The sequence below is a fragment of the Chelonoidis abingdonii genome, chromosome 2, assembly GCF_003597395.2.
Source record: "Chelonoidis abingdonii isolate Lonesome George chromosome 2, CheloAbing_2.0, whole genome shotgun sequence".
Lineage (NCBI taxonomy): Eukaryota > Metazoa > Chordata > Testudines > Testudinidae > Chelonoidis > Chelonoidis abingdonii.
Genome location: NC_133770.1, coordinates 296,238,392 through 296,261,773, shown reverse-complemented (window position 1 = coordinate 296,261,773; position 23,382 = coordinate 296,238,392). Strand labels below are relative to the sequence as shown.

Below are 23,382 nucleotides of genomic sequence, written 5' to 3'. Positions count from 1 at the left end.
CCAGATTTCTAAAGGTATTTAGGTGTCTGGCACATGAGTCAGGCAGGGGAATATCTACCTTCCCCAGATTTCTGCATTTTTCTGGGGCTATGGCGTGTGGATGCCTTGTGTGAGGCTGCAGAGGGCATGTTGAGAGGAAGAAACATTGGGACTTATGGCACTTTTAAAGTAAAAATTTAGGTGCCTACAGGGTTTCCCGGCAGCTGAGTAGTGTTTTGTGAATCCCAGGGTGCTGGATTGTGGGATTCAGGTGCCTAGCTTTGTGACTCTAGCCCTAGTTCCACATCCTTATGCTCACGTTATAGCTGGGAAACGAAGACAGAAAGAGGTGACATTACCTGCCCAGACTCACTCAGTGGGCTAATGGTGGGGAAATGCGTACAAATCAGTTATCTAGAGCCCTAATCCAATGCACTGCAGCACTGTGTCCAGTTGTAATTGGAAATGGCACCTAAGGGTGTTGGGTACTGAAGAAATAGTAATCCACACCATGTAGAGTCAAGCACAGGAGTTTGTTACACACAGCGCTGGTGGAGCTTATCAGGCTCAGAGACACTACAGAACAATTAATTACAATAGATTATATAAGGTGCTCATTGGAAGGAGAGAAATGACTAGGGATTGGTTTTCCAAGCCCCTGAATAGGTTCTAGCAGCAAGACAAGATAAACATGATAAGCCAATTTTCTAAAAAATTACATAATGGCTCCATCCATGGCCCAAATTAACATATTGCTGACACACAGGTAATTACCCCCAAACTATGTCTATTAAAGTGTATTGATTAAATCCTAATTTTGGGGTCTAGGGGAATAGGTAGCAGCTCTCCTGGTTGACCAACAGGTACATTCCTGGAAATTTAAAGCAAAAAAGCAGTAATTAGTATTTAACAATAACAATTTTTTATATGTTTACCCTTGCATTTCTGTGGGCTAGGATTGGCATCCATCTGTGAGGGGAGGGTGTCATAACTTATGTTAATTATATTAGGTCTCTCCCTGAACACTGTCTGGGATTTGAGGGGTATTGTACCACTATCTCCACCCTGCATTAGAGAGTAACCATGAGGCCTTTCTCAGTGCTTCATGTGTCTATAACTTGCAATAAGGATGCCCAGTTACATTCAGAGTTATGCTGACTCTGCTCACTGACTTGAAACACATAAGGTTATCTATTTACCCCAGTTTTCTCTTAGCTACGTACTGTTCTTTGTTAGCTAGTCTTCATCGGGGCCTATATGAAAAGTTCTTAGCAGAAACTGTATTTAAGATTTTACATCCACAGCAAATGGATTTTGGCCCTTCAGGTGCCCAACTACCATTCCCTGTCCATAGGATTTGGGTGTTTAACATGACCTCTTATGGGAAAACGCAGCCTATACATTTATAGCCAAACCACTCTCCTGAGAATTCATTCCATACCAAGGGGATGTTTCCACCAGTTCCTTCTCATGTTTTACCATTTTTAGGCGACCCTAATAATTATGTCTCTGTTACTAAAAGCATCAGGCAATAAAAGAACTAAACTAACTCTTCTCTTTCTCTCATCTTTGTTGTCATACCTCCCGTTACCTACCCCCATCATAACCAGTATGAGGAATACATGTGTCAAGGCTTGGCTTTACATAAAAGTTGCACCACTTTAACTGTACCAGCATATCCCTGCCTCTGACAGGGCCACATGCCCTTGGGCTGGAAAGCCTGGGGTCAAGCCAGCCATGATTAGAGATGGAATTCCTGAGGGGAATCAGCCAATGTTCAATAAAAGGCAGAAGGAGGCTACAGCAGCGGCTCCCCCAACCAGGGTATGTGTACCTCTGGGGGCACACAGAGGTCCTCCAGGAGGTAAATCAACTCATTTAGATATTTGCCTAGTTTTATAGCAGGCTACATAAAAAGCACTAGCAAAGTCAGTACAAACTAAAAATTCATACAGACCAAGTAAGAAAGGAAGCAATTTCTCAGTACTAGAGCTCCATGACACATTTGAATTTTTATGTCTGATTTTGTACACAAGTAGTTTTTGAGTGAGGTGAAACTTGGGGTGCGCAAGACAAATCAGACTCATGAAAGGGGTACAGTAGTCTGGAAAGGCTGAGACCCACTAGGAAGAGTAAGGCCTTGTCTATACTACACAGTTTCATAGACAAAAGGCAGCTTTTTACCAACAAAATGGTGGTATGCACACTGCAATGCCTCTCCCACTGACACAACTCTTCTGCTTTACCGAGAAAATAAATCACTTCAAGGAGAAGTTATGTAGTTACAGCGACACAATGTCAGCATAGACACTGTGTTAGTTACATCGCTGAAACTGGCCTCCAGAGGTATCCCACAATGCCCACCCTGACCGCTCTGCTCACCATTTTCATCTGTGTTGCCCTGCATCTAGCTACTCCAATAATTCACGTTAACAGTCCTTTGTATAGGACTGGAAAGGACCTCAATAGGTCATCTAATCAAGTCATTTGCACTCATTGCAGGACTACGTAATAAGTAGAGTGATTAAGAGTCAATAAACTTGGAAACTTGGTATCAACTGTACCCAAATCAGACCATGAGTTAACTAGTGTGAATGGATGATACTGTCTTTTATAGGATGGAATATGTGCTGTTCTGCTGCTTATCAAACTCTCTAACAGACCAATTAGAGGCCTCTAGTTCTGGTACAAGATTATCCAATATGTAGAATTGTTGTGGCACTGAAGATCCACATGACCCCTAAACTTTTCAGGGATTTGGGAAGAAACTATTTGCACTTTATAATCTCAGATCTCTGACCTTCATGTTTCCATGGTCTGGACATTTCCAAGGAGCCTAAGGAAGTTAGGTGCCAAACTCTCATAGCAATGTCATGGGAGTTGGATGTTTATTGTGTACCTTACCCCAGCCTAAATGAGCGAAGCATTTTGTTGTCTCTTCATTTTATCTCAGCAACAATCCGGTAACATTTTCAAAAACACTTAAGCGAACATCAAAAGTGATTTAGGAGTCTAAGACCTGTTGACCTTTGGTGAAGACCTAGGCTGCTAAGCCTTAGAAACTAAGAAACTTTTGAAAATGGGATTTAGACTCCTAAATCACTGAGATGATTTTTAAAATGTTACCTGAACTGATTGAGGAAGCTTACTGGATGGGGATTGGGTACCTGTCTTTCATGCTTTTGAGGGCAATGGCAGGTTTGGTTAGAGAAAGTGCAAGCTCTGCTAACTATGCTGAGATTTCCAAAGCGGCTTCAGGAAATTGGATGGGAACTCAGAGTCTAAATCTAGGCAGCTCTGAATATCTCAGATGTGAAATCTAGAATTCATGCATTATTTCTTGTCAGTCACCATAGTATTCACCCAATAAAAAGAGAGATTTGTTCTAGGATTAGAAGTTTCTTCCCTCTCCAGTACTTTTCCCTTTAAGATTAGACATTTGACTCTACTGATGTTTTCTAAAAGTAAACCAAATATCAACTTTTCCTTGCTTGTTACATTCTCCACAGCAGAGGTGTCTCAGGAGACTGCACCTTGTCACAGAAGGCTATATAATTAATTGGAGAAGACGTTCCTCATTTGGCGGAGGGTGTGATGGACAGGGGAAGTTACTAGACATGGCAATGGAGCCCAAATAGCTTTTCTAGCTTATGACATTCTATTTACTGGGTAAATGAAAGTACGTGGATGCGGAGGGAAGCGAAGATGGATTGAATAACCTGGATCCTGGTCTCTGAAATGATGAGTGAGAAGATGACAACAGATATTCTGGTTTGTGATTGACCAACCTTAAAGGTAAATCAGCCTTTTCCTCCCTGTTTCTTGAAGCTCGGGTTTTTGAAGCAATATAATTGTGCTAGATAACGGATTCCATGGGAATCCAAGGGGAAATGGGCAATGATCTCTCTCAAACTCCCAACCCAAAGCATAATAATATATTTCGGAAAAAGGAAAGGTTCCTGCTATCCTAGCTTTTTATCTGGCCCCCATCACCGTGGTATCTGGCGCCGTACTGTCTTTAATGTCTCTATCCTCCCATTGCCCTGTGAGGTGCTATTATCCCTGCTTTAAAGACGGGGACCTGACACCCAGGACAGATGTATAGAGGTGTTTCAGCACCCAAAGACACACACACACACACAAGTGGGATTTGTAATTGATGGATGTTAGGTGCGGCACTTACTACTCAAGCACCAATAAGCATTTTTTGTACCTAGAGAGCTTCGATAATTTGGCCTGAAAGTCACATGAGGAGTTTATGACTAGGGAGGGAATTGAACTAACATCACCCAAGTCCAAGACGAGCTCCTCAAACACTGGAACATCCTTTATTCCTCTTTAAGCTTCCCTCCATGCACAGGATTTTACTTTTTCTTTCTGGCACAGACCTTGCTGAGGCATGAAGAGGGTCAGGGAGATGTTTTGGGTAGATCAGAGCTGATATTTCCCTCTGTGCTCAGTGCTGGGAGAGGAGACATTGGTAATAAATTTGCTTGGCAGAATCCATTCCCTTGCCCCCCTCCCACCTCCCAGTTTTCATGACTAATGTTGATTTTTATTAACACCCCTCCCCCATTTTAAACTATTTGAATTTTTACTGTTGCAGGAAATTCAGCAGTGGGTGGGGGTGGGGTCAGGGTTCAGGCAGCGCTTACAACCGGGCTGCAGGGGCTCCCAGCTTTGACCAATAGGATACTGATGGCTCCCTGCACTACCAAGATGCAAGGGGCAGAGAAGGTGACTTCTCTGGCCCAGTGGAGCAGAGATTCATGGCCAGGGCTGGAAGGAGGAGGAGGATAACAAGTCCCCGGCTGCTGGGGAGCCCTCCCCGCCTGGCTGCCTCCATGGGCAGAAGCCATCCAGCACCGGGGTGGCCTCCCCAATGGCTAAGGACTCTTCTTTCTCACAGCCCAGCCTTGAGGGGTCTCTGTTCCATTCTGCCAGGACCACAGCCTGCCCTGCGCCTTGCACCTGACACCAGGGATGGGTGTCACCGGCCCCACGGCCGTGCAGGGAGCTCTGTGCATCTCGGCTGTCATTGCCCCACTCACTCACCCCAGTGACAGCTGGATGCGGAAAGTTCCTGGCTGGCCACGGGTCTGATGACTCCCATCCCTGCTGGAGCACGGCGCGGGGGAGGCTGCGCTAATGCCGCCTGTGACCAATCGTTTCTATTGTTGGTTTCAGTGTCTCAGCTGATAGCGACATTTACCGATGTCCAGCGATTGAAACCGAATCCAACCGAGCCAAGCTGCAAGTGTCAAAGAAGGCTCAAGGCGTTAGCTGTCCAAACCCCACTGAAATCAAAGGGTCCCATCCCTGAAATCAGTGGAAATTTTATCTTTGACTTCAACAAGAGAAGGCTCAGACTGAACAGAAATATTCCGATTTGTAAAATGAACACTGGGCAGGATCAGATCCTCACTTAGCAGTTAACAAAAATTAGTAATAGCAGACTAGACAGCCACAAACAAAACAGGAGAGAGAGAATTAATGTTTTTTAACCAATGTTAAAGAAGAAAAGAATAAAATGTAGAGGTGAGAAAAAAAAATTCTGATCCAGCATTTTTGCATCAGAAATCATCCGTTCATAATCAAAATGTTCAATGGGAACACACCAATTTCTACAAAATGTTGTATAGAAAAAAAGTGGTTATATAATTTTATTAAATGTTAAAATATAAAATTAGAAAATTTAAATAATTATAAAAATATAATTATCATAGCAAGCAAAATACAATACAAATATAAAATAACATAAAAATAATATAAAATGAAAATCAAGAAATAAAATTAAAAATAGATAAATCTTTTTTTAAAGATAAAATTGAAATAAAAAACATTTTGAAATCATGGACTTGCCGATTAAAGGGGAATTTGGGTTACAGATCGCTCTCATAATATCAAAATAGCACATTTTTTAAAAAAAATTTCAAATGTTATACAGAATTTTTTCTTGCAATAGAGGATAAATTTCAAGCTATAATGGTGGTTTCTAGCTAGAGGGTTTTTTGTTTATTTGTTTATTTTTTAATGAAGATTGAGTCTCTGTGTAGAGTATCCTACTGGAGGGCAATGAAATATTGTCCTAGGGAGCAACAGGCATTTGTCTCTTTAGGATAAAAACTTGCACAGGATGCTAATAAAGTTAGGCTGCCCATTTCCAATACAATTCACTTGGAACTGGCCACTCAGACATTACAAATCCCAGTCTTATTTACTTGGTTTGCTTCTTTCTTGTGGCTTCCCCTAAAATAAAAATCCTGACCCATTTCAGCAGTGCAACCTCTCAAAGGACACTGTTCCGATACACCAGGAAGTGAAAGGTGTGACTGTTGGAATCAATATCTACCTGTGTTTCTGTACAGTTGTACATGAACCTCATCACCACAGTATATGAGTGCTTGGTGTGATCTGTCTAGTTACTACACAGGTTTCAAGAGAGATTAACTTTTTGTTTAACCTGCAGTCTGAACAGATATCAAATCTGCCCCTGGGGTCAAGTGAGTTGGCATTTTCCCCATTTCTCGTCCCCTAGCCTCCACTCTCTAATCAGCTATTGTTCTGTTAGCAAGCTGTAGGGACGATGAAAACAAGGCTGACATTTTATTGAGTGTTCTTCTTTTATAACCCAGAGCAAATTTTTTTCCCGAGGACACAACCTATGACGAACCAAGAAAAGGGAAATCAAACATCCATCACAGAATTCAACCTCCTGGGATTTGGGACTCTTCCTCATCTGCAAATCCTTCTTTTCCTGCTGTTTCTAGTGATCTACATTGCAACCATGGCCGGGAACATCCTCATCATAGTGCTAGTTGTAACTGATCAGCACCTTCACACCCCCATGTACTTCTTCCTGGGGAACTTGTCCTGCTTGGAGACCTGCTACACCTGTACCATCCTGCCCAGCTTTCTGGCCAGTCTCCTGACTGAGGACAGAACCATTTCATTTAGTGGGTATCTCACACAATATTTTTTCTTTGGTTCTATGATTGCCACGGAATGCCTTCTTTTATCAGTGATGTCTTGTGATCGGTATTTAGCGATATGCAATCCAATGCACTATGCAGCCTGTATGAGTGGCAGGTTATACCTCCAGCTTGCAGGTGGCTCTTGGACAGGTGGCTTCCTATCTAGTGGCATAATAACTTTGTTGATATCCCGGTTAACTTTCTGTGGCTTGAATGGTATTGACCATTTCTTTTGTGATCTTATCCCTCTGGTAAATCTCTCCTGTAATGATCCTCAGCTGATGGAAATGTTGGTTTTCACACTATGCTTGATTTTCTTAGTGGTCCCATTCCTACTTACCTTGATGTCCTACATCTGCATCATTGCAACTATCCTAAGAATCCCTTCCACCATCAGGAGGCAAAAGGCCTTTTCCACCTGCTCCTCCCACCTTATTGTGGTGTCCATGTATTATGGAACTCTACTGATTGTCTATATGTTCCCAATGACCAACACACTGAGAGACTTCAAGAAAGTTCTCTCTGTCATCTACATTGTCCTGACTCCTCTGGTCAATCCCCTCATCTACAGCCTGAGAAACAAAGAGGTCAAGGAGGCACTGAGGAAAGCTAGCAGGAAGTTCATGTTTGGACGATGGTATCCGCTCAGTTTCCTTAGGTTAAAATGAAATAGCCATACCATAGGCTGGCTTGGGGCTTGAACCGAAGCCTGCGGTAGTCCAAGGTAATGTTCCCCTTTCCTTCCTTGGGTTTTGTGTCATGCTCTTAGAGTCACAGCCATGGGAGAAAGTGGAGACAGAGAGACCTCTTTAATCCTGTGACCCCATTCTTTTTAGGACCTTTATAAGATTCCGCAGGTGGGTACTACTGGGCTGGTGGGAGACTTGAACTTCTGGCTGCTCAAAGTTCAAACAATGAGGGGAGTTTGTGTTCAGTGAGAAGGTGCGGGCAAAATGAACTCAGCGGGAATGCTGAGCATCCTTTCATTGTAGAGTGAGAGAATTCTATACACAGACACACACACATACAAAATGTGTGATTCCTACATTACAAACATATAATGTTGCAATGTCCATGTGGAACTCCAGTGTTAGGCAAATGTATAATTAACTTTTGTTTCTTAGTATCTTTCATTCCCAGGTTTCTTTCCAAAGGAACAGAAAAGCAAAAGGAAACTCTCTAACCTGTGCTACAGGACACAGGACACCAGTCTAGGCTGCTTATATTCAACAATGATTTAGAGCCAGGATACTTAGGTGCCCAGTGGGATTTTCAAAAGTATCTGGGCACCTCGCTTGCCGGATTGAGCCCAGCAGGTGAGCCAGACAGGGGAACTCCTGTCTTCTCTGTGTCCGTGCATCTCTCTGGGGCCTCGGTGGCCAGGTGCCTGGTGTGAGCTGCAGGGGGAAGGTCCAGAGGCAGAGATATAGGGGCCTATGACCCTTTTACTGCAAACATTTGGCTGCCTTCAGGGTTTGCCGGCAGCTGAGCAGGGTTGTGTGAATCCCAGGGGGCTGGATTCTGGGATTCAGGTGCCTAAAGTGGAAGCTTTGTGACTCTAGCGCTAGCTCCACATCCTTATCCTCACATTATAGCTGAGGAAACAAAGGCAGAAAGATGTGACGTTACCTGCCCAGACTCACTCAGTGGGCTAGTGGCAGGGACAGGCATAGAAACCATTTATCCAGAGTCCTCGTCCAGTGCACTGTCCACTCCACCATGTCCAGTTGTAATTGACAATGGCACCTAAGTGTGGTTAGGTGCCCAACTCCCATTTACTGTCCATAGGATTTGGGTGCCTAACATCAGCCTCTTATGGGAAAACCCAGCCTGTACATTTATAGCCAAAGCAATGCCCTGAGAGTTCCTTGCACTCTCAGGCAATGTTTACCACCAGTTTCTTCTCATGTTTTACCATTTTCTGGGAGACCCTAATAATTGTGTCTGTTACCAAAAGCGTCATGCAATAAAAGAACTAAACTAACTCTTCTCTTTCTGTCATTTTTGTTGTCATATCTCTTGTTGTTTATTCCCTTCATAACCAGTGTGAAGACTACATGTGTGAAGGTTTGTCTACACACAGAAGTTGCACCACTTTAACTGTACCAGCCTATCCCTGCCTATGACAGGGCTGTGTGCCCTGGTCTGAGATCCTGGGGCCAAGCCAACCCTGGTTAGAAAAGATGCCCCGCTGAGGGGAATCAGACAATGTTCAATAAAGGGCAGAAGGGGGCTAGAGTAAGAGGCCGGCTCAGGAGGCTGAAGTGAGACTTGAGAGAGTGAGAGAGGCTGCTGCAGGGAAAACCTTGAGACTAGGGGAATTCCTCCATTATATGGGGAACGAAGAAGGGAAACTGAGTTGAGGGGCTGCTTTCTGGCTGCCCCTGAGTCCTCGGGGGTGCGCCGGAGGGTCCCCCAACTACCACCGATCTGATGCAAGTTATCTGACGTAAAGGTGCTCAGTCGCATAAGCTCATTCCCATACGGAAGGGGAATAAGCGAATCCAAGTATAGGCACCTTTTATATAGAAAACTGTCTCACTAGCCTTTGGTACAAGTATGTCACAGCACTACCAAAATAGTAACACTGGTGCAAAATCTGGTGAAGAGCTCATTGAGTGAGTCCCTGTGAAAATGACACAGATACACTGTCATGACTTTGAACAAATTCTATGATATCAGGCAATCTGTCTTTCCCATTCTATGACTCTCTAGAAGAGAGTAGACCGGAAGAGCCATCACTATGTCACCTAGTCAGCTCCCCTGACTCCACCAGGACTTCGGGTACATCTACCCTTGTCGAGATTAATTTAGACTTATTTTATTTGAATTTTCAGATGCCGATTTTATTACATTTATGTGTTTGTGCATCGCCCACTAAAGCGCCGATGAATTGGCGAATGGCATCCACAGACTGAGGACTATATGCAACGAATGTCAGAGCGGTGCACGTGGGAGCGTATGCCACAGTTCTGCCGTTACTGCTCCCATTGGAATTGTGGGTATAGAATCCCAGTGCGTAAATGGGGGAAAACATTCTCGCAGGTTTTTCTGGGTGTGTGCCATCACTTGCTCCTCTCGCCGTGAAAGCTACAGCAGATGCCATGCTGCCAGCAGATGGTGCAGCAGGGTGCACTGCCTGTCCCCTGGTACCACCTTGCATGTTCTCTCATCTTTCTATGTACTCTTTCAGCTAACCATTTCCAACCTTTTTTCAGCTACCATGAGCAGAGCCACACCTCTTCCCCCTGCTCTTTCTATGTTAAGTATCAGGGGGGTAGCCATGTTATTCTGGATTGTAAAAGCAGCAAAGAATCCTGTGGCACCTTATAGACTAACAGACATTTTGGAGCATGAGCTTTCGTGGGTGAATAGATGCATGATGAAGTGGGTATTCACCCACGAAAGCTCATGCCTCAAAAAGTCTGTTAGTCTATAAGGTGCCACAGGATTATTTGCTGCTCTTTCCATGTTGTCTGTCCTGGACTCCCATGGAAGCTACAGATGGCAACAAATCCCCGCCATTTTTCGGCCTTCATGAACAGAGTTGCACAGCTTTTGCCACAACCTCAGCTCCATTTTCTGCTGCATACTCTGCTCTCCCACCCTTGAAGTTCTAGCGAGGTTCCCAACTCCATGAAAGCTACAAAAGACAACTATTTACCACATTTTATCTGCCATCTTGAACCAAAGAGCTCCTTTCACACACTTTTTTCAGGATTACCCATGCAAGCGCCATACAATGGGAAGAATGGAGCCCACTCAGATTTCCACTGCAGTTTTAACCATTGTAAATACCTCGTGCGTTATCCAACAGCATGTGCAGTATCTGAAAAACCGGGTGAGGAAGCGAAGACAGTGTGATTACTAAACTGATGAGGACATGGACACAGATGTTCCCAGATAGACGCATGTGGTGGTTGGGAGAATATGGTGGCATTGGGCCAGGTTCATGCAGTGGAACGTTGATTCTGGTCCCAGGAAAAAAAGCACAAACTGGTGAGACCTCATAGTGTTGCAGGTCTGGGATGATTCTCAGTGGCTGAGAAACTTTCGTATGCGTAGGGCCACTTTCATGGAACTTTGGGACTTGCTGTCCCCTGCCCTAAAGCGCAAAGACACCAAAATGAGAGCAGGCTTCACAGTTGAGAAGCGAGCGGCCATAGCGCTGTGGAAGCTTGCAACGTCCGACAGCTACTGGTCAGTTGGGAATCAGTTTAGAGTGGGCAAATCTACTGTAGGGGCTGCAGTCCTGCAAGTAGCCAGCACAAACATTGACCAGCTACTATCAAGGGTAGTGACTTCGGGAAATGTGCAGACCATTGTGGATGGCTTTAATGCCCTGGGGTTCCCTAATTGCGGCGGGGCGATAGACGGAACGCAGATTCCTATCTTGGACCCGGCACACTGGGGCAGCCAGTACGTAAACCACAAGGGATACTTTTCCATGGTGCTGATAGCGCTGGTGGATCACAAGGGACATTTCACCGACATCAATGTGGCATGGCCAGGAAAGGTGCATGACACTCGCATCTTCAGGAATTCTGGTCTATTTGAACAGCTGCAGGAAGAGACTTACTTCCCAGACCAGAAAATTACTGTTGGGGATGTTGAAATGCTGACCATTTCCTTGGGGACCCAGCCTACTCCTTAATGCTATGGCTCATGAAGCCTTACACAGGCACCCTGGACATTAGCCAGGAGAAGTTCAACTATAGGCTGAGCAAGTGCAAAATGGTGGTAGAATGTGCTTTCGGACGTTTGAAAGGGCGCTGGTGCAGTTTACTGACTTGGTTCGATTTCAGCACAACCAATATTCCCACTGTTATTGCTGCTTGTTGTATGCTCCACAATATCAGTGAGAGTAAGGGGAAGATGTTTATGGCGGGGTTGGAGGTTGAGGCAACTCGCCTGGCTGCCAATTTTACACAGCCAGACAACAAAGTGATTAGAAGAGCACAGCAGGGCACACTTAGCATCAGAGAAGCTTTGAAAGCCAGTTTCATGACTGGCCAGGGTACAGTGTGACAGTTATGTTTGTTTCTCTTGAGATTACCTGCCCCCTATATATATGAAAGGAAATAAAGTCAAAATTGTTTAAAAGCTGTTCTTTATTATTTGTTGCACAACACATTGAGAGAAATCAGAAGGTAGGCTGGGGGAGGGGGGTATTGGTTTAGTGGGGTGGGGCATGAGGGAGACAAGTCCAGAAACCAAATCAAAAGTTCACATATGCCAGCTTTCTGGTGCTTGGACAATCCTCTGGGATTGAGTGTGTGGGTCCCTGTAGCCTCTCCCCTCAGGTTCTTGGGCATCTGGCTGAGGAGACTGTGGAACTTGGAGAGGAGGGAGGGTGGTTATACAGAGACTGCAACAGCAGTCCGTGGTCTTGCTGCCTTTCCCGCATTAGATCCACCATACAGGGCAGCAAGTCAGTTTGCTCCCATATGAGCTTGACCATAGCATCCTGCCTGCTCTCACTGTGTTCCTGTAATGCTTTATGGGACTCCACAACTGTTTGCCTCCACTTACTCAGCTGAGCCCTTTCAGTGTGGGAGGACTGCATGAGCTCTGCGAACGTGTCATCTCAACAGGGCTGCCCAGGGGGGCGGGGGCGGAAGGCAAGTGGGGCAATTTGCCCCAAGCCCCCATGAGAATATAGTATTCTATAGTATTGCAACTTTTTTTATGGAAGAGGCCCCCAAAACTGCTTTGCCCAAGGCCCCCCTGAATCCTCTGGGTGGCCCTGCATCCTGAGTTCATTTTCTCTGCGTTCTAAACTGAACCAGCCTCTGAGACAGAGTAGATAGGGGCTGCATTGAAACATTTGCACCTGCAGGAGGAGAAAAAGGGAGGGTAGTATTTTAAAAGATACATTTCAGAGAACAAAGGGGACACTTTGGTGTGAGTAAGCCATCACACATGGCTGGGCAACAGAATTCAACTTGCAGGCAGTCTAGGGGCATGCAGGGTTCTGCTTCTTCTAAATTCATTTCAGTGCTTTCAAACTGCTGGGCCCCCTTTCCCATAGCAAGCAATGCCTGGTGGGTTTGCCATATAAAAGGAGGGCCTGCAGGCTCTCTGGGAAGACCACTTCGCACAACCTCCCCCCGACACCCACGCACCACATGACTCCGATCAGGCTGTCACTCATCAGAAACACCTTCTTCAGAGTCACCTTGGGAGTGGGGGTAGGCTCTTGGCTCCACTGTTAACAATAGTTCCTGGCTAGGGGGTGAAATGCATTCCCCACTTGCCACCTGTGCACTGTCCTCCTCCTCCTCTTCATCCTCCAATGATTCTTCCTCCTCGCTCTGTGCAACTCCCTCCTTGCAGGTGTCCACGGACAGTGGTGAGGTAGTGGTGGTATCACCCCCCATAATTGCATGGAGTTCATGGTAGAAGTGGAACGTATGGGGCTGTGACCCAGAGCACCCGTTCACCTTCCTGGCGTTTTGGTATGTTTGCCTGAGCTCCTTGACTTTTGTACGACACTGCTCTGTGTCCCCGGATAGCCTCTTTCCATCCTGGACCTGGAGACTTTAATGTATGTATTTGTGTTCCTTTTTTTGGAACATAGTTCTACCATAACAGACTCATCTCCTCAATATGCGATGAGATCCAGTACCTCCCATTTGGACCATGCTGGAGCTCGTCTGTGAATCTGGGACTGTGTGATCTCTTGTGATGGTGGACTCTGCATGGTCACCTGTGAGGGTGGACTGTGCTGACAGTCACCTGTACTGATGATGGGGAATCATGAAATGAAATTCAAAAGTTCCTGGGGCTTTTCCTGCCCACCTGGCTAGTGCATCGGAGTTGAGAGTGTTGTCCAGAGCGGTCACAAGGGAGCATTCTGGGATAGCTCCTGGAGGCCAATAACATTGAATTGTGTCCACAATACCTTTAACCCAGGATTGTAATCTCGATTTAAGTGTTATTCCACTTGCCGAGGTGGAATACAAAGATCAGATTTAAGAGCCATTTAAATCAAAAAAGTCAGTTTGGTCATGTGAACAAGATCTTTTTTTTTTTTTGAATTAACTTGGCTAATTCAGAAATAACAGACTAGTGTAGACCGCGTCTAATTAATAATTAGAACATTTCTGACAGTCTTCTAGTTTGTTTTCCTTTCAGAACTAAATGCATATTTGTATTCTTCTGTTAGGGCTGGAACAAAAACTCCTTCAGAGCAAGACGTGATGGTATGTCAGAAACTACACGGTGAAAAAGGACATTTCTGGAGTGAAGTTGCAGGATATATTGCAATACATACAATTGAAATGATTATATTGACTGTAGCCAAATCAGACCATTAATTGGCTGGTGTGAATGTATAATACTGTCCTTTACGAGATGGAATCAGTACTGTTCTTTTGGTTATCAAACTCCCTAACAGACCAATTAGAGACCTCGAGTTAGGATACAAGATTTTCTAATGTATAGAATTGCTTTGTCATTCAAGATACACATAACCCTTAAACTTGTCAGGGATTTGGGAAGAAACTATTTGCGCTTTGTAATTGCAGGTCTCTGACCTTCGTGCTTCCATGGTCTGTCTTTTCCAAGAAGCCTAAGGGATTTAGGTGCCAAACTCTTATAGCAATGCCATGGGTGATAGTTGTTTATTGTGTACATTACCCCCTTTGACAATCCCAGCCTGAAATTGTAAAGCATCTTCTTGTCCCTGCATTGTATCTGACTAGCAATCAGGTAACTTTTTCAGAAAAACTCAAGCTAACATCAGAAGTGACCTAGGAGACTAAATCCTGTGGACTTTCAGTGAAGACTTAGACTGCTAAGCCATAGGAACTAACATACTTTTGAAAATGGGATTTAGGCCCCTAAATCACTTAGATACTTTTTAAAATGTTACCTGAACTGATTGAGTAAGCTTATTAGATGGGAACTGGGTACTTGTGTTTCATGCTCTTGAGGGCACCAGTAGGTTTTTTAGAGAAAGTGAAAGTTCAGCTAACTATGTTGAGATTTTCAAAGCTGGCTAAGGGAAATAGATGCAAATTCAGTGTCTAAATCACTCAGGCAGCTCTGAAAATCACTGATGTAATATCTAGAATTAATGCATTATTGCTTGACATTCACCATAGCATTCATCCAATACAGAGAGATTTGTTTTAGGATTAGAAGTTTCTTCCCTCTCTGATACTTTCCCTTGGAGACTAGAAGTTTGACTCTACCGATGTTTTCTAAAAATAAACCTAATACTAACTTTCCCTTGCCTGTTACATTCCCCACAGCTGACGTGCCTCAGGAGACTGCACCTTGCCACAGAAGGATATATAATGAATCAGAAAAGACGTTCCTCATTTGGTGGAGGGTATGAGACACAGGGCACTTTATCAGACATGGCAACAGAGCCTTGGTAGGTGCTCTGGGTTAAGATGTTCATTTTACTGGGAACATGGAAGTATGTGGATGAGATGGGCAGAGAAGATAGACTGAATAACCTGGATCCTGGTCCATGGCATGCTCATTGAGGAGGTGAAAACAGAGACTCTGGCTTGTGACTAACCTGCCTTAGAGGTAAATCAGCCTTTTCCTCCCTGCTTCTTGAAGCTTAAGGTTTCTGAAGTTAAGTAAGTTTGCTAGGTAACTAATTCCATTGGAATCCAAGATGAATTGGCAATTATCTCTCTCAAACTCCCAACCCAAAGCAAAATGACAGAATTTTGATAAAGAAAAGACCTGTCAGGTCACTGCTATCCTAGCTCCTTATCTGCCCCCCATCAAAATGGCATCTGGGCACCTCACTCTACTTAATGTAGCTATCCTCTCATCATCTCATGAGGTTCTATTATCCCAACTTTACAGATGGGGACCTTACAGCCAGAGGAAAGGTTTATAGAAGTATTTCAGCACCTAAAGACAGAGACATCCATATTGAGATTTGAAATCCATGGGTGTTAGGTACTGTACCAACTCAGGCACCATAGTATATTTTAGGTACCTGCAGAGCTTTTGAAATCTGGCCTGAAGGTCACACAAGGAGTTTGTGACAAAGGAGGTAATTGAACCAATATTTCCCAAGTTGAACTCGTCAAACACTGGATTCTGCATTACACTTGAAGCTTTCCTAGGTGCTACACACAAGATGTTACTTTTCTTTCTGTCACAGACCTTGCTAGGCCATGGAGAGGGTTAACGAGATAATGTGGGTACAACACAGCCAATATTTGTGCTCTGAGCTAGGGGAGGAAACATTGGATATGAGTAGACTTGGCAGAATTCATTGGANTTGCCAGCGTCCCCCCATGCTCTGTATGTTTCCCCCGATGACCAACGACTGACACATCAAACTGTTTGTATCACCTTTCTTTAATATTTTCTAATAAACTTTTAAATCTGTAGTCTAGGAAGGATTGGATTTTTATCGGTAAATGTCAGTGAACGTCGATTTCACCTTACACACACACACACTGACAAAATGTCTATAATAATTGAAATTTATAGATAGGTAAAGTAAGAACTGCTTGAAAACTTATTAGCATTTGATTTAAGGATATTTAATTTGTATATTTTGACGTGATGTTGACAATTTGTGTTTTAACAGTTAAGCTTCAACTTTTTGAATCTCGGTGTCTACTGTCATTAAATAATTTTTGTCTGACCTCTCTCCATAATTTCCTGGAACTGTGAAAATTTAAATTGATAAAAATAAAAAAAAGGTTAAAAATAAACATCAATATCTATCAAAATTATAAAAAAAATGTCGAATTCTGCTAAGCCTAAAGATATGTACTTTACAGCTCATCTGGGCAAATGTCTCAAGCACAAAACATTGTCATTTTAATAAAATATAGAATTGTAGTTACATAGAGTGATTAAGAGCGGATTGGCATCTTACTTTCTCTGTGTGGTACAGTGAGGTTTGTGATTATAAGGACATAGGAATTGTCAGACTGGATCAGACCCCAGGTCCATCTAGTCCAGTATCCTGTCTCTGGCAGGGGCCAGCACTAGATGCTTCCAAAGAAGATGCAAGAATCCCACTGTAGGTAGGTGAGGGATAATCTGCTGTCCACATTAGGTCTCATTCACCTCTCTAATAGTTGATAATTGGCTTGAACCCTGAAGCACAAGGTTTAATATTCCTTCCAAAATTTGTTACAATTAATTATAATACTGGATATTCTTTAAGTAGGTGGAACAGTCCAGTCCCGTTTTGAATCCTGTTAAGGTCTTGGTTTCAACAGTTTCCTGTGGCATTGAGTTCCACAGTTTAATAACAGTTGTGTGAAAAAGTATTTCCTTTTATCGGTTTTGATTTTCTCACCTTTTAATTAAATTGAGTGTTCCCTTGTTCTTGTCTTATTAGATTTCTGTCACGTCCCCTCTCAATCATCTTCTCTCTAAGATAACAATCCTAACATTTTCAATCTCTCTTCATCGGAGTTTTTTTTTTCCAGACCCTTGACCATTCTTACCACTCTTCTTCAGACCCCTCACCCCCCTAGTTTTGCAATATCCTTTTTGAGATGGGGTGACATGTACTCCACACAGTATTCCAGCTGAGGCCACCCCATTGATTTATATAAAGGCATTAGAATATTCTCTGCATTATTCACAGTCTCATTCCTAGTGCATCAAACATCTTGACAGCACCTACGTGTTCGGCAGAGGTCTATGACTTGCCTATAGTGATGCCTAGGTCCCTTTCTTAAGTTTAATGTAAACCCTATAAGGAGTAGAAGTGATTTGTTCCCTTCCACCCTCAGGTGCGGTACTTTGCATTTATTGACAGTGAATTTTTTTGTCATCATGTTGCCCATTCTCCTAGCTTGTTTAGGTCTCTCTAAAATCCCCCACTGTCTTTTCAGGTCCTGACTAACCTAAATAACTTTGTTTTCTGAAAATTTTGCTATCTCACTACTCTCCCCCATCTCCGGTTCATTAATAAATACATTAAACAACACGGGACCTAGAACAGCCCCATGCTGTTGATATTTTGCGATGATAATTGACCATTTAATCTTACTTTTTGCTTTCTGTCTCTGAGCCAGGTTTTGTCCATGATAATACTTTGCCTCTTGCCCCATAAGTACTTAACTTTTTTAGTAGCCTCTTGTGTGGAATCTTGTGCCAGGCCTTTTGAAAGTATGAGCCTGTGTAAGGAACTTGGATTTTAATCCCAGCTTTGATTCTGACTTTGGCTTTGACCTTGGTCAAGTCATGTAACTCTAGTCTCAGTTTCTTCACTTGTAAAATGTAAATAGTGCTTACCTGCTTCACAAGGGCATTCAACATTAGTCAGAAGCTACTCACAGATCCTCTGATGGAAGATATGATAGGCCAGTGGTCCCCAAACTTTTCAGAGTCATGTTCCCCCTTGCCCCTCTCTCCTCTCCCTGTGCCACTTGGAGTGGGGCCACGGCTCCTGGGGTGCAGGGGATGTGAACAGGGATAAGAGGTACTGAGATTGGGGCTGCAACTGGGCGTGGAGGCAGGGCTGGGGCTGGAGTGTGGCTGGGGTCGGGAATGGAGCCGCGGTCAGGGGCCGAGTCTGAGGGTGGGGCCAGAGCAGAGCTGGAAGTGGAGCAGGGCTAGGTGGCACTGCCTGCCCACCTCCTGTGGGGGCTGTCTGAGCCCAGCTGTGCCCCCCAAACTTTTCTGCATGTCCCCATCAGGGGGGCATGCCTTACAATTTGGTGACTTCTGCTATAGGCTGACCAGTTGTTATTACCCTCAAACTATATTAACTATCTGCCTGCTTCATAGTATTCTGGCTTTTTCCAGCTTTGCAGTATTCACTTGTATAAACATGAATGGTGACGTTTTCCCCAAAGTCACCTAGGGGACGTAGATGCACAACTTCCACTGAAATTTGTGCCATAATAGGGGATGTATTCAAAGGTACAAATAAGAGTTAGTTACCTAACCTCCATCTGTACCTTAGAAAACCTCTCCCTGTGCCTGAATCCCCTAGACGGCTTTGAAAATCACTGCTAACAGGTTTTTATAATAGGTGATTTGCCATATATGACTGTCTGTTATCCTGCATATGTTAGTGCGTGATGATTTCACTTGTACATGTTTATTTCCTCTTCAAATTGTAGCTGTGGTCAGAGAATGGTGTAAGTCCTTACTCAGTGTAACTTGACTCATATCTGCTCGCTTTACAACACAAAAACATGTTTTCCNCCCACTCATTATGCCCTTCCAGCATGACTGTGAACTACTGATAACTATTCTCTGTGAATGGTTTTCCACGCTGTTATGCACCCACCTTATAATAGCTCCATCTAGGTTGAATTTCCTTAGTTTGTTTATGAGAAGGTCATGCAAGACAACATCAAAAGCCTTATTAAAGTCAAGATATACCACCTCTACTGCTTCTCCCTATCCACAAGGAATGTTACCCTGAAATGGAAAGTTTCAAAGAATGATGAGCTCCAGGTCGTGGCAGAGGCTACCCCAGTTGAATGGCTCCATCCATGGACAGAAGCCGTCCAGAAGTGGGGTGGCCTTCCCCAAAGACACAGACTCATCCTCCACCTCACAGATGAAGGATATGCTTGTATTCATTTTAAACAAAATGTGATTTACAAAGTACGTATGCATAAAGAAGCATGCTGTGGCTTACCATCCTAGGAAAATTATAGAAAAGGCCAAGGGGAGGAGAGTGAGCTCAACATGTGGAGTGGGGAAGTATAAGCATGTGATGAACAAATCCATATATAGAAAAGTTAAATATGACTGGTTACAGGTTTGTGTTATGTAACTTGTTATGTAACTGCCATGTGCTATAAAATAGCAATGGGAGGGGATCCTTACTGGAGGGACGGACGCTGGCTGATTTTTGTACTAGAGGTTCTCCCTTTGTGCACATTGAATAAAGCCTTGTTGAACTGAATTGAATTGAATTGAATGAAGTATCAAAGACCCTTGATTCTATCCAGCATCTGACTCATTTGGCTATTATTGGGAACCACAAAATCCCAACACAGCCAAGGCTGGGGGTCTTGGCTCTGGCCCACCAGGACCTCAACCTGCATTGCACCTTGTGCCTTCAGAGATGGATGTCACCATCAATTCAGCCATTCAGGGAGCCCTCAGCCTCTCTGCTGTCACTGCTCACTCACTCACCCCATGATAGCTGGGGCAGAGGGATCCCTGCACAGCCACAGGGCCGGTGAAACCCATCTTTGCAGGCACAAGGCATGTGGGGAGGCTGCTCTGACACCACCTATTATCGATATTTTCTGTTGTTGATTTCAATGTGTTAGCTGATATCAATGTTTACTGATGTTTATTGATTGAAATCAAATCAGCCAAATCGAGCTATACATTTTAAAGAAGGCTCAAGGCATTAGTTGTCCAAATTCCATTGAAATTAACGGTCCCCATCTCTGAAGACAATGGAAATTTTATCTTTTACTTCAGTAGGAGAAGGCTCAGACTGAACAAAATTATTCCAGATTTGTAAAATTCATGCTATGAATAACTCCATGCAGGATCAACTCCTTATTTAGTAGTTAATAAGAATTAATAGTGGCAGACTAGACAGTCATAAACAAAGCAAGACAGAGAATTAATACATTTTTTTAACCAAAGATAAAGAAGAAAAGAAGAAAATGTAGAGCTGATAAAAATTTCTGATTGGCAATTTTAATGGGAAAAAAATTGTTGATAGAGATCAAAATGTTCCAATTGCAGGACAATGAAATATTGTCCTAGGGAAGGACAGGTATTTATCTGATGATAAAAATTTTCGAATACGTTTAATAGAAATAGGCAGCCCATTTCCAGTTCAATTCACTTGAAGTTGGCTGGCCAACCACTGCAAATCCCAGTCCTAGCTGCTTGGTTTGCTTCTTTGTTGTGGCTTCCTCTAAAATATAAAATCCTGACCCTTTATGCCAGTGGAAGTCCAATCTATAAGAAGACATGGTACTGCTTTGATACACCGGGAAGTGAAATGTGTGACTATTTAACAGATAGATTTAATATCTATCTGTGTTTATGTTGTATCTCAGCCCCATCAGTATAGTATTTGAATGCATGATGACATCTTTCAAGCTATTACATGTGTTTCCAGAGAGATTAATGTTTTGTTTAACCTGCAGACTGCTCATAGATGAAATCTGTCCCAGGAATCAAGAGATAGCATTTCCACTCCCTTAGCCATCATTCTCCACTCAGTTATTGTTCCAGTAGCCAGCAGAGGGAGATGATGAAAAGAATACTGCCATTTTATTGTGTGAATGTTGTTCATTTATATCACAGAGTTAATTTTCTTTCCTATAGGCAAACCCCATGGCGAACCCAGAACAGGGAAATGAAACGTCCATCACAGAATTCATCCTCTTGGGATTCAGCAATCTCCCTGAACTGCAAATCCTTCTTTTCCTGCTGTTTCTAGTGGTCTACATTGCAACCATGGCTGGGAACATCCTCATTGTGGTGCTAATTGTGGTCGATCAGGACCTTCACACACCCATGTACTTCTTCCTGGGGAACTTGTCCTGCTTGGAGACCTGCTACACCTCCACCATCCTACCTAGGATGCTGGCCAGTCTCCTGATTGAGGTTAGGACTATTTCATTCAGTGGATGTCTCACACAATATTATTTCTTTGTTTCTATGATTGCCACCGAATGCCTTCTCTTAGCGGTGATGTCTTATGATCGGTATTTAGCCATAGGGAAACCACTGCACTATGCAGCCCGAATGAGCGGCAGGTCTTGCCTCCAGCTTGCAGCTGGCTGTTGGATATGTGGCTTCCTAGTTAGTAGCATAACAACACTGTCAGCATCCCAGTTGTCTTTCTGTGGTCCCAATGGTATTGACCATTTCTTTTGTGATCTTATCCCCCTTCTAAAACTCTCCTGCAATGATCCTCAGCTGATGGAAATGTTGGCTTTCACAACTCAGCTTGATTTTCTTACTGGGTCCCATTCCTACTTACATTGATGTCCTACCCTCTGCATCATTGCAACCATCCTAAGAATCCCTTCTACCACGGGGAGGCAAAAAAGGCCTTTTCTACCTGCTCCTCCCACCTCATTGTGGTGACCATGTATTATGGAACTCTACTGATTGTCTATATGTTCCCAACAACCAATACACTGAGAGGCTTCAAGAAAGTTTTCTCTGTTGTCTACACTGTCCTGACTCCCCTGGTAAATCCCCTCATCTACAGCCTGAGAAACAAAGAGGTTAAGGAGGCCCTGAGGAAAGCTTGCAGGAAATCCATGTTTGGATAATGCTAACTGATCACAATCCTTAGGGTAAAATAAAACAGATATGGCACAAGCTGTTTTGGGGCCTGATCCAAAGCCTACTGTAGTCTAGGGTCGTGTCTCCGTTAGCTTCCTTGGGCTTCATGTCATGCTCTTACAGAGTCACAGCTCTGGGAGAAAGTGGAGACAGACAGATCCGAAAAAGAATGAAGTCACAGGTTTTAAGAGGTTTATGTGAGATCCCACAGGAGAGTACTACTGGGCTGGTGGATGATTTGAACTTTTGACTGTTCTAAGTTCAGACAATGAGGGAAGATTGTGCTCAGTGACAGAGTGTGGGAAAATGGACTCAGCTGGAATGTTGATCACCCAGTCATTGTAGGGTTAGAGACTTCTATACACACACACACACGTACAAAAATATAAAACCTACATTATAAAATATTGAGTTGTAACTGCACTATGGAACTCCAATGTTTAGACAACTGTATAATTAACTTTTGTTACTTAGTGTATTTCATCTCCAGATTTCTTTCCAAAGGAACAGAAAAGTAAAAAGAAACTCTCTAGCCTGTGCCACAGAACACAGGACACCAGTCCAGGCTTGTTATTTGCCCATTTCCAGCAACAATTTAGGCAAGTTTTTCAGGATACTTGGGCCCAGTTGGATTTTCAAAAGCATCTGGGCACCTCGCCTGCCATATTGGGCCCTGCAGCTGAGTCAGGCAGGGGAATGCCTATCTTCCCCAGGTCTGGGCATCACTCCAGGTGCCTGATGGGGGCTGCAGGGGGCATGTCCAGAGGCAGAGACATAGGGGCCTAAACCCCTTTTACTGCAAACACTTAGCTGCCTAATGGGTTTGCCGGCAGCTAAGCAGGATTTTGTGAGTCCCAGGAGGCTGGATGCTGGGATTCAGCATAAAGAGGAAGCTTTGTGACTCTAGCCTTAGCTCCAGATCCTTATCCTCACGTTATAGCTGGGAAACGAAGGAAAAAAGAGGTGTAGTTACCTGCCCAGAGTCATTCAGTGGGCTAGTGGCAGGGACAGGGAAAGAAACCAACTATCCGGAGTCCTAGTCCAGTGTACTGTCTGCTTCATCATGTCCAGTTATAATTGATAATGGGACCTAAAGGTGTTAGGTGCCCCACTCCCATTCACTGTCCATAGGATTTGAGTGCCTAACATCAGCCTCTTATGGGAAAACCCTGCCTGTACATTTATAGCCAAA

At 43.8% G+C, this 23,382-nt stretch overlaps 3 protein-coding genes across 6 annotated transcripts in view; all 3 read left to right on the top strand.

The window, feature by feature from the left end:
- TSNARE1 (t-SNARE domain containing 1) overlaps positions 1-23,382 on the top strand; it is a 691,098-nt gene that overhangs the window by 94,179 nt on the left and 573,537 nt on the right. The gene's annotated exons all lie outside the window — the stretch shown is intronic.
- On the top strand, positions 6,641-8,187 carry LOC142046253 (olfactory receptor 11A1-like). Its single transcript, XM_075061986.1, has one exon. It carries the CDS (start codon positions 6,644-6,646, stop codon positions 7,619-7,621), a length of 978 nt encoding a protein of 325 aa, XP_074918087.1. The 5' UTR covers positions 6,641-6,643; the 3' UTR covers positions 7,622-8,187.
- On the top strand, positions 20,662-22,912 carry LOC116826904 (olfactory receptor 5V1-like). The gene is given in 4 exon segments (XM_032783960.2): positions 20,662-21,860; positions 21,863-21,892; positions 21,894-21,941; positions 21,944-22,912. Coding segments are annotated over 4 exon segments (945 nt in total). The 5' UTR covers positions 20,662-21,227; the 3' UTR covers positions 22,178-22,912.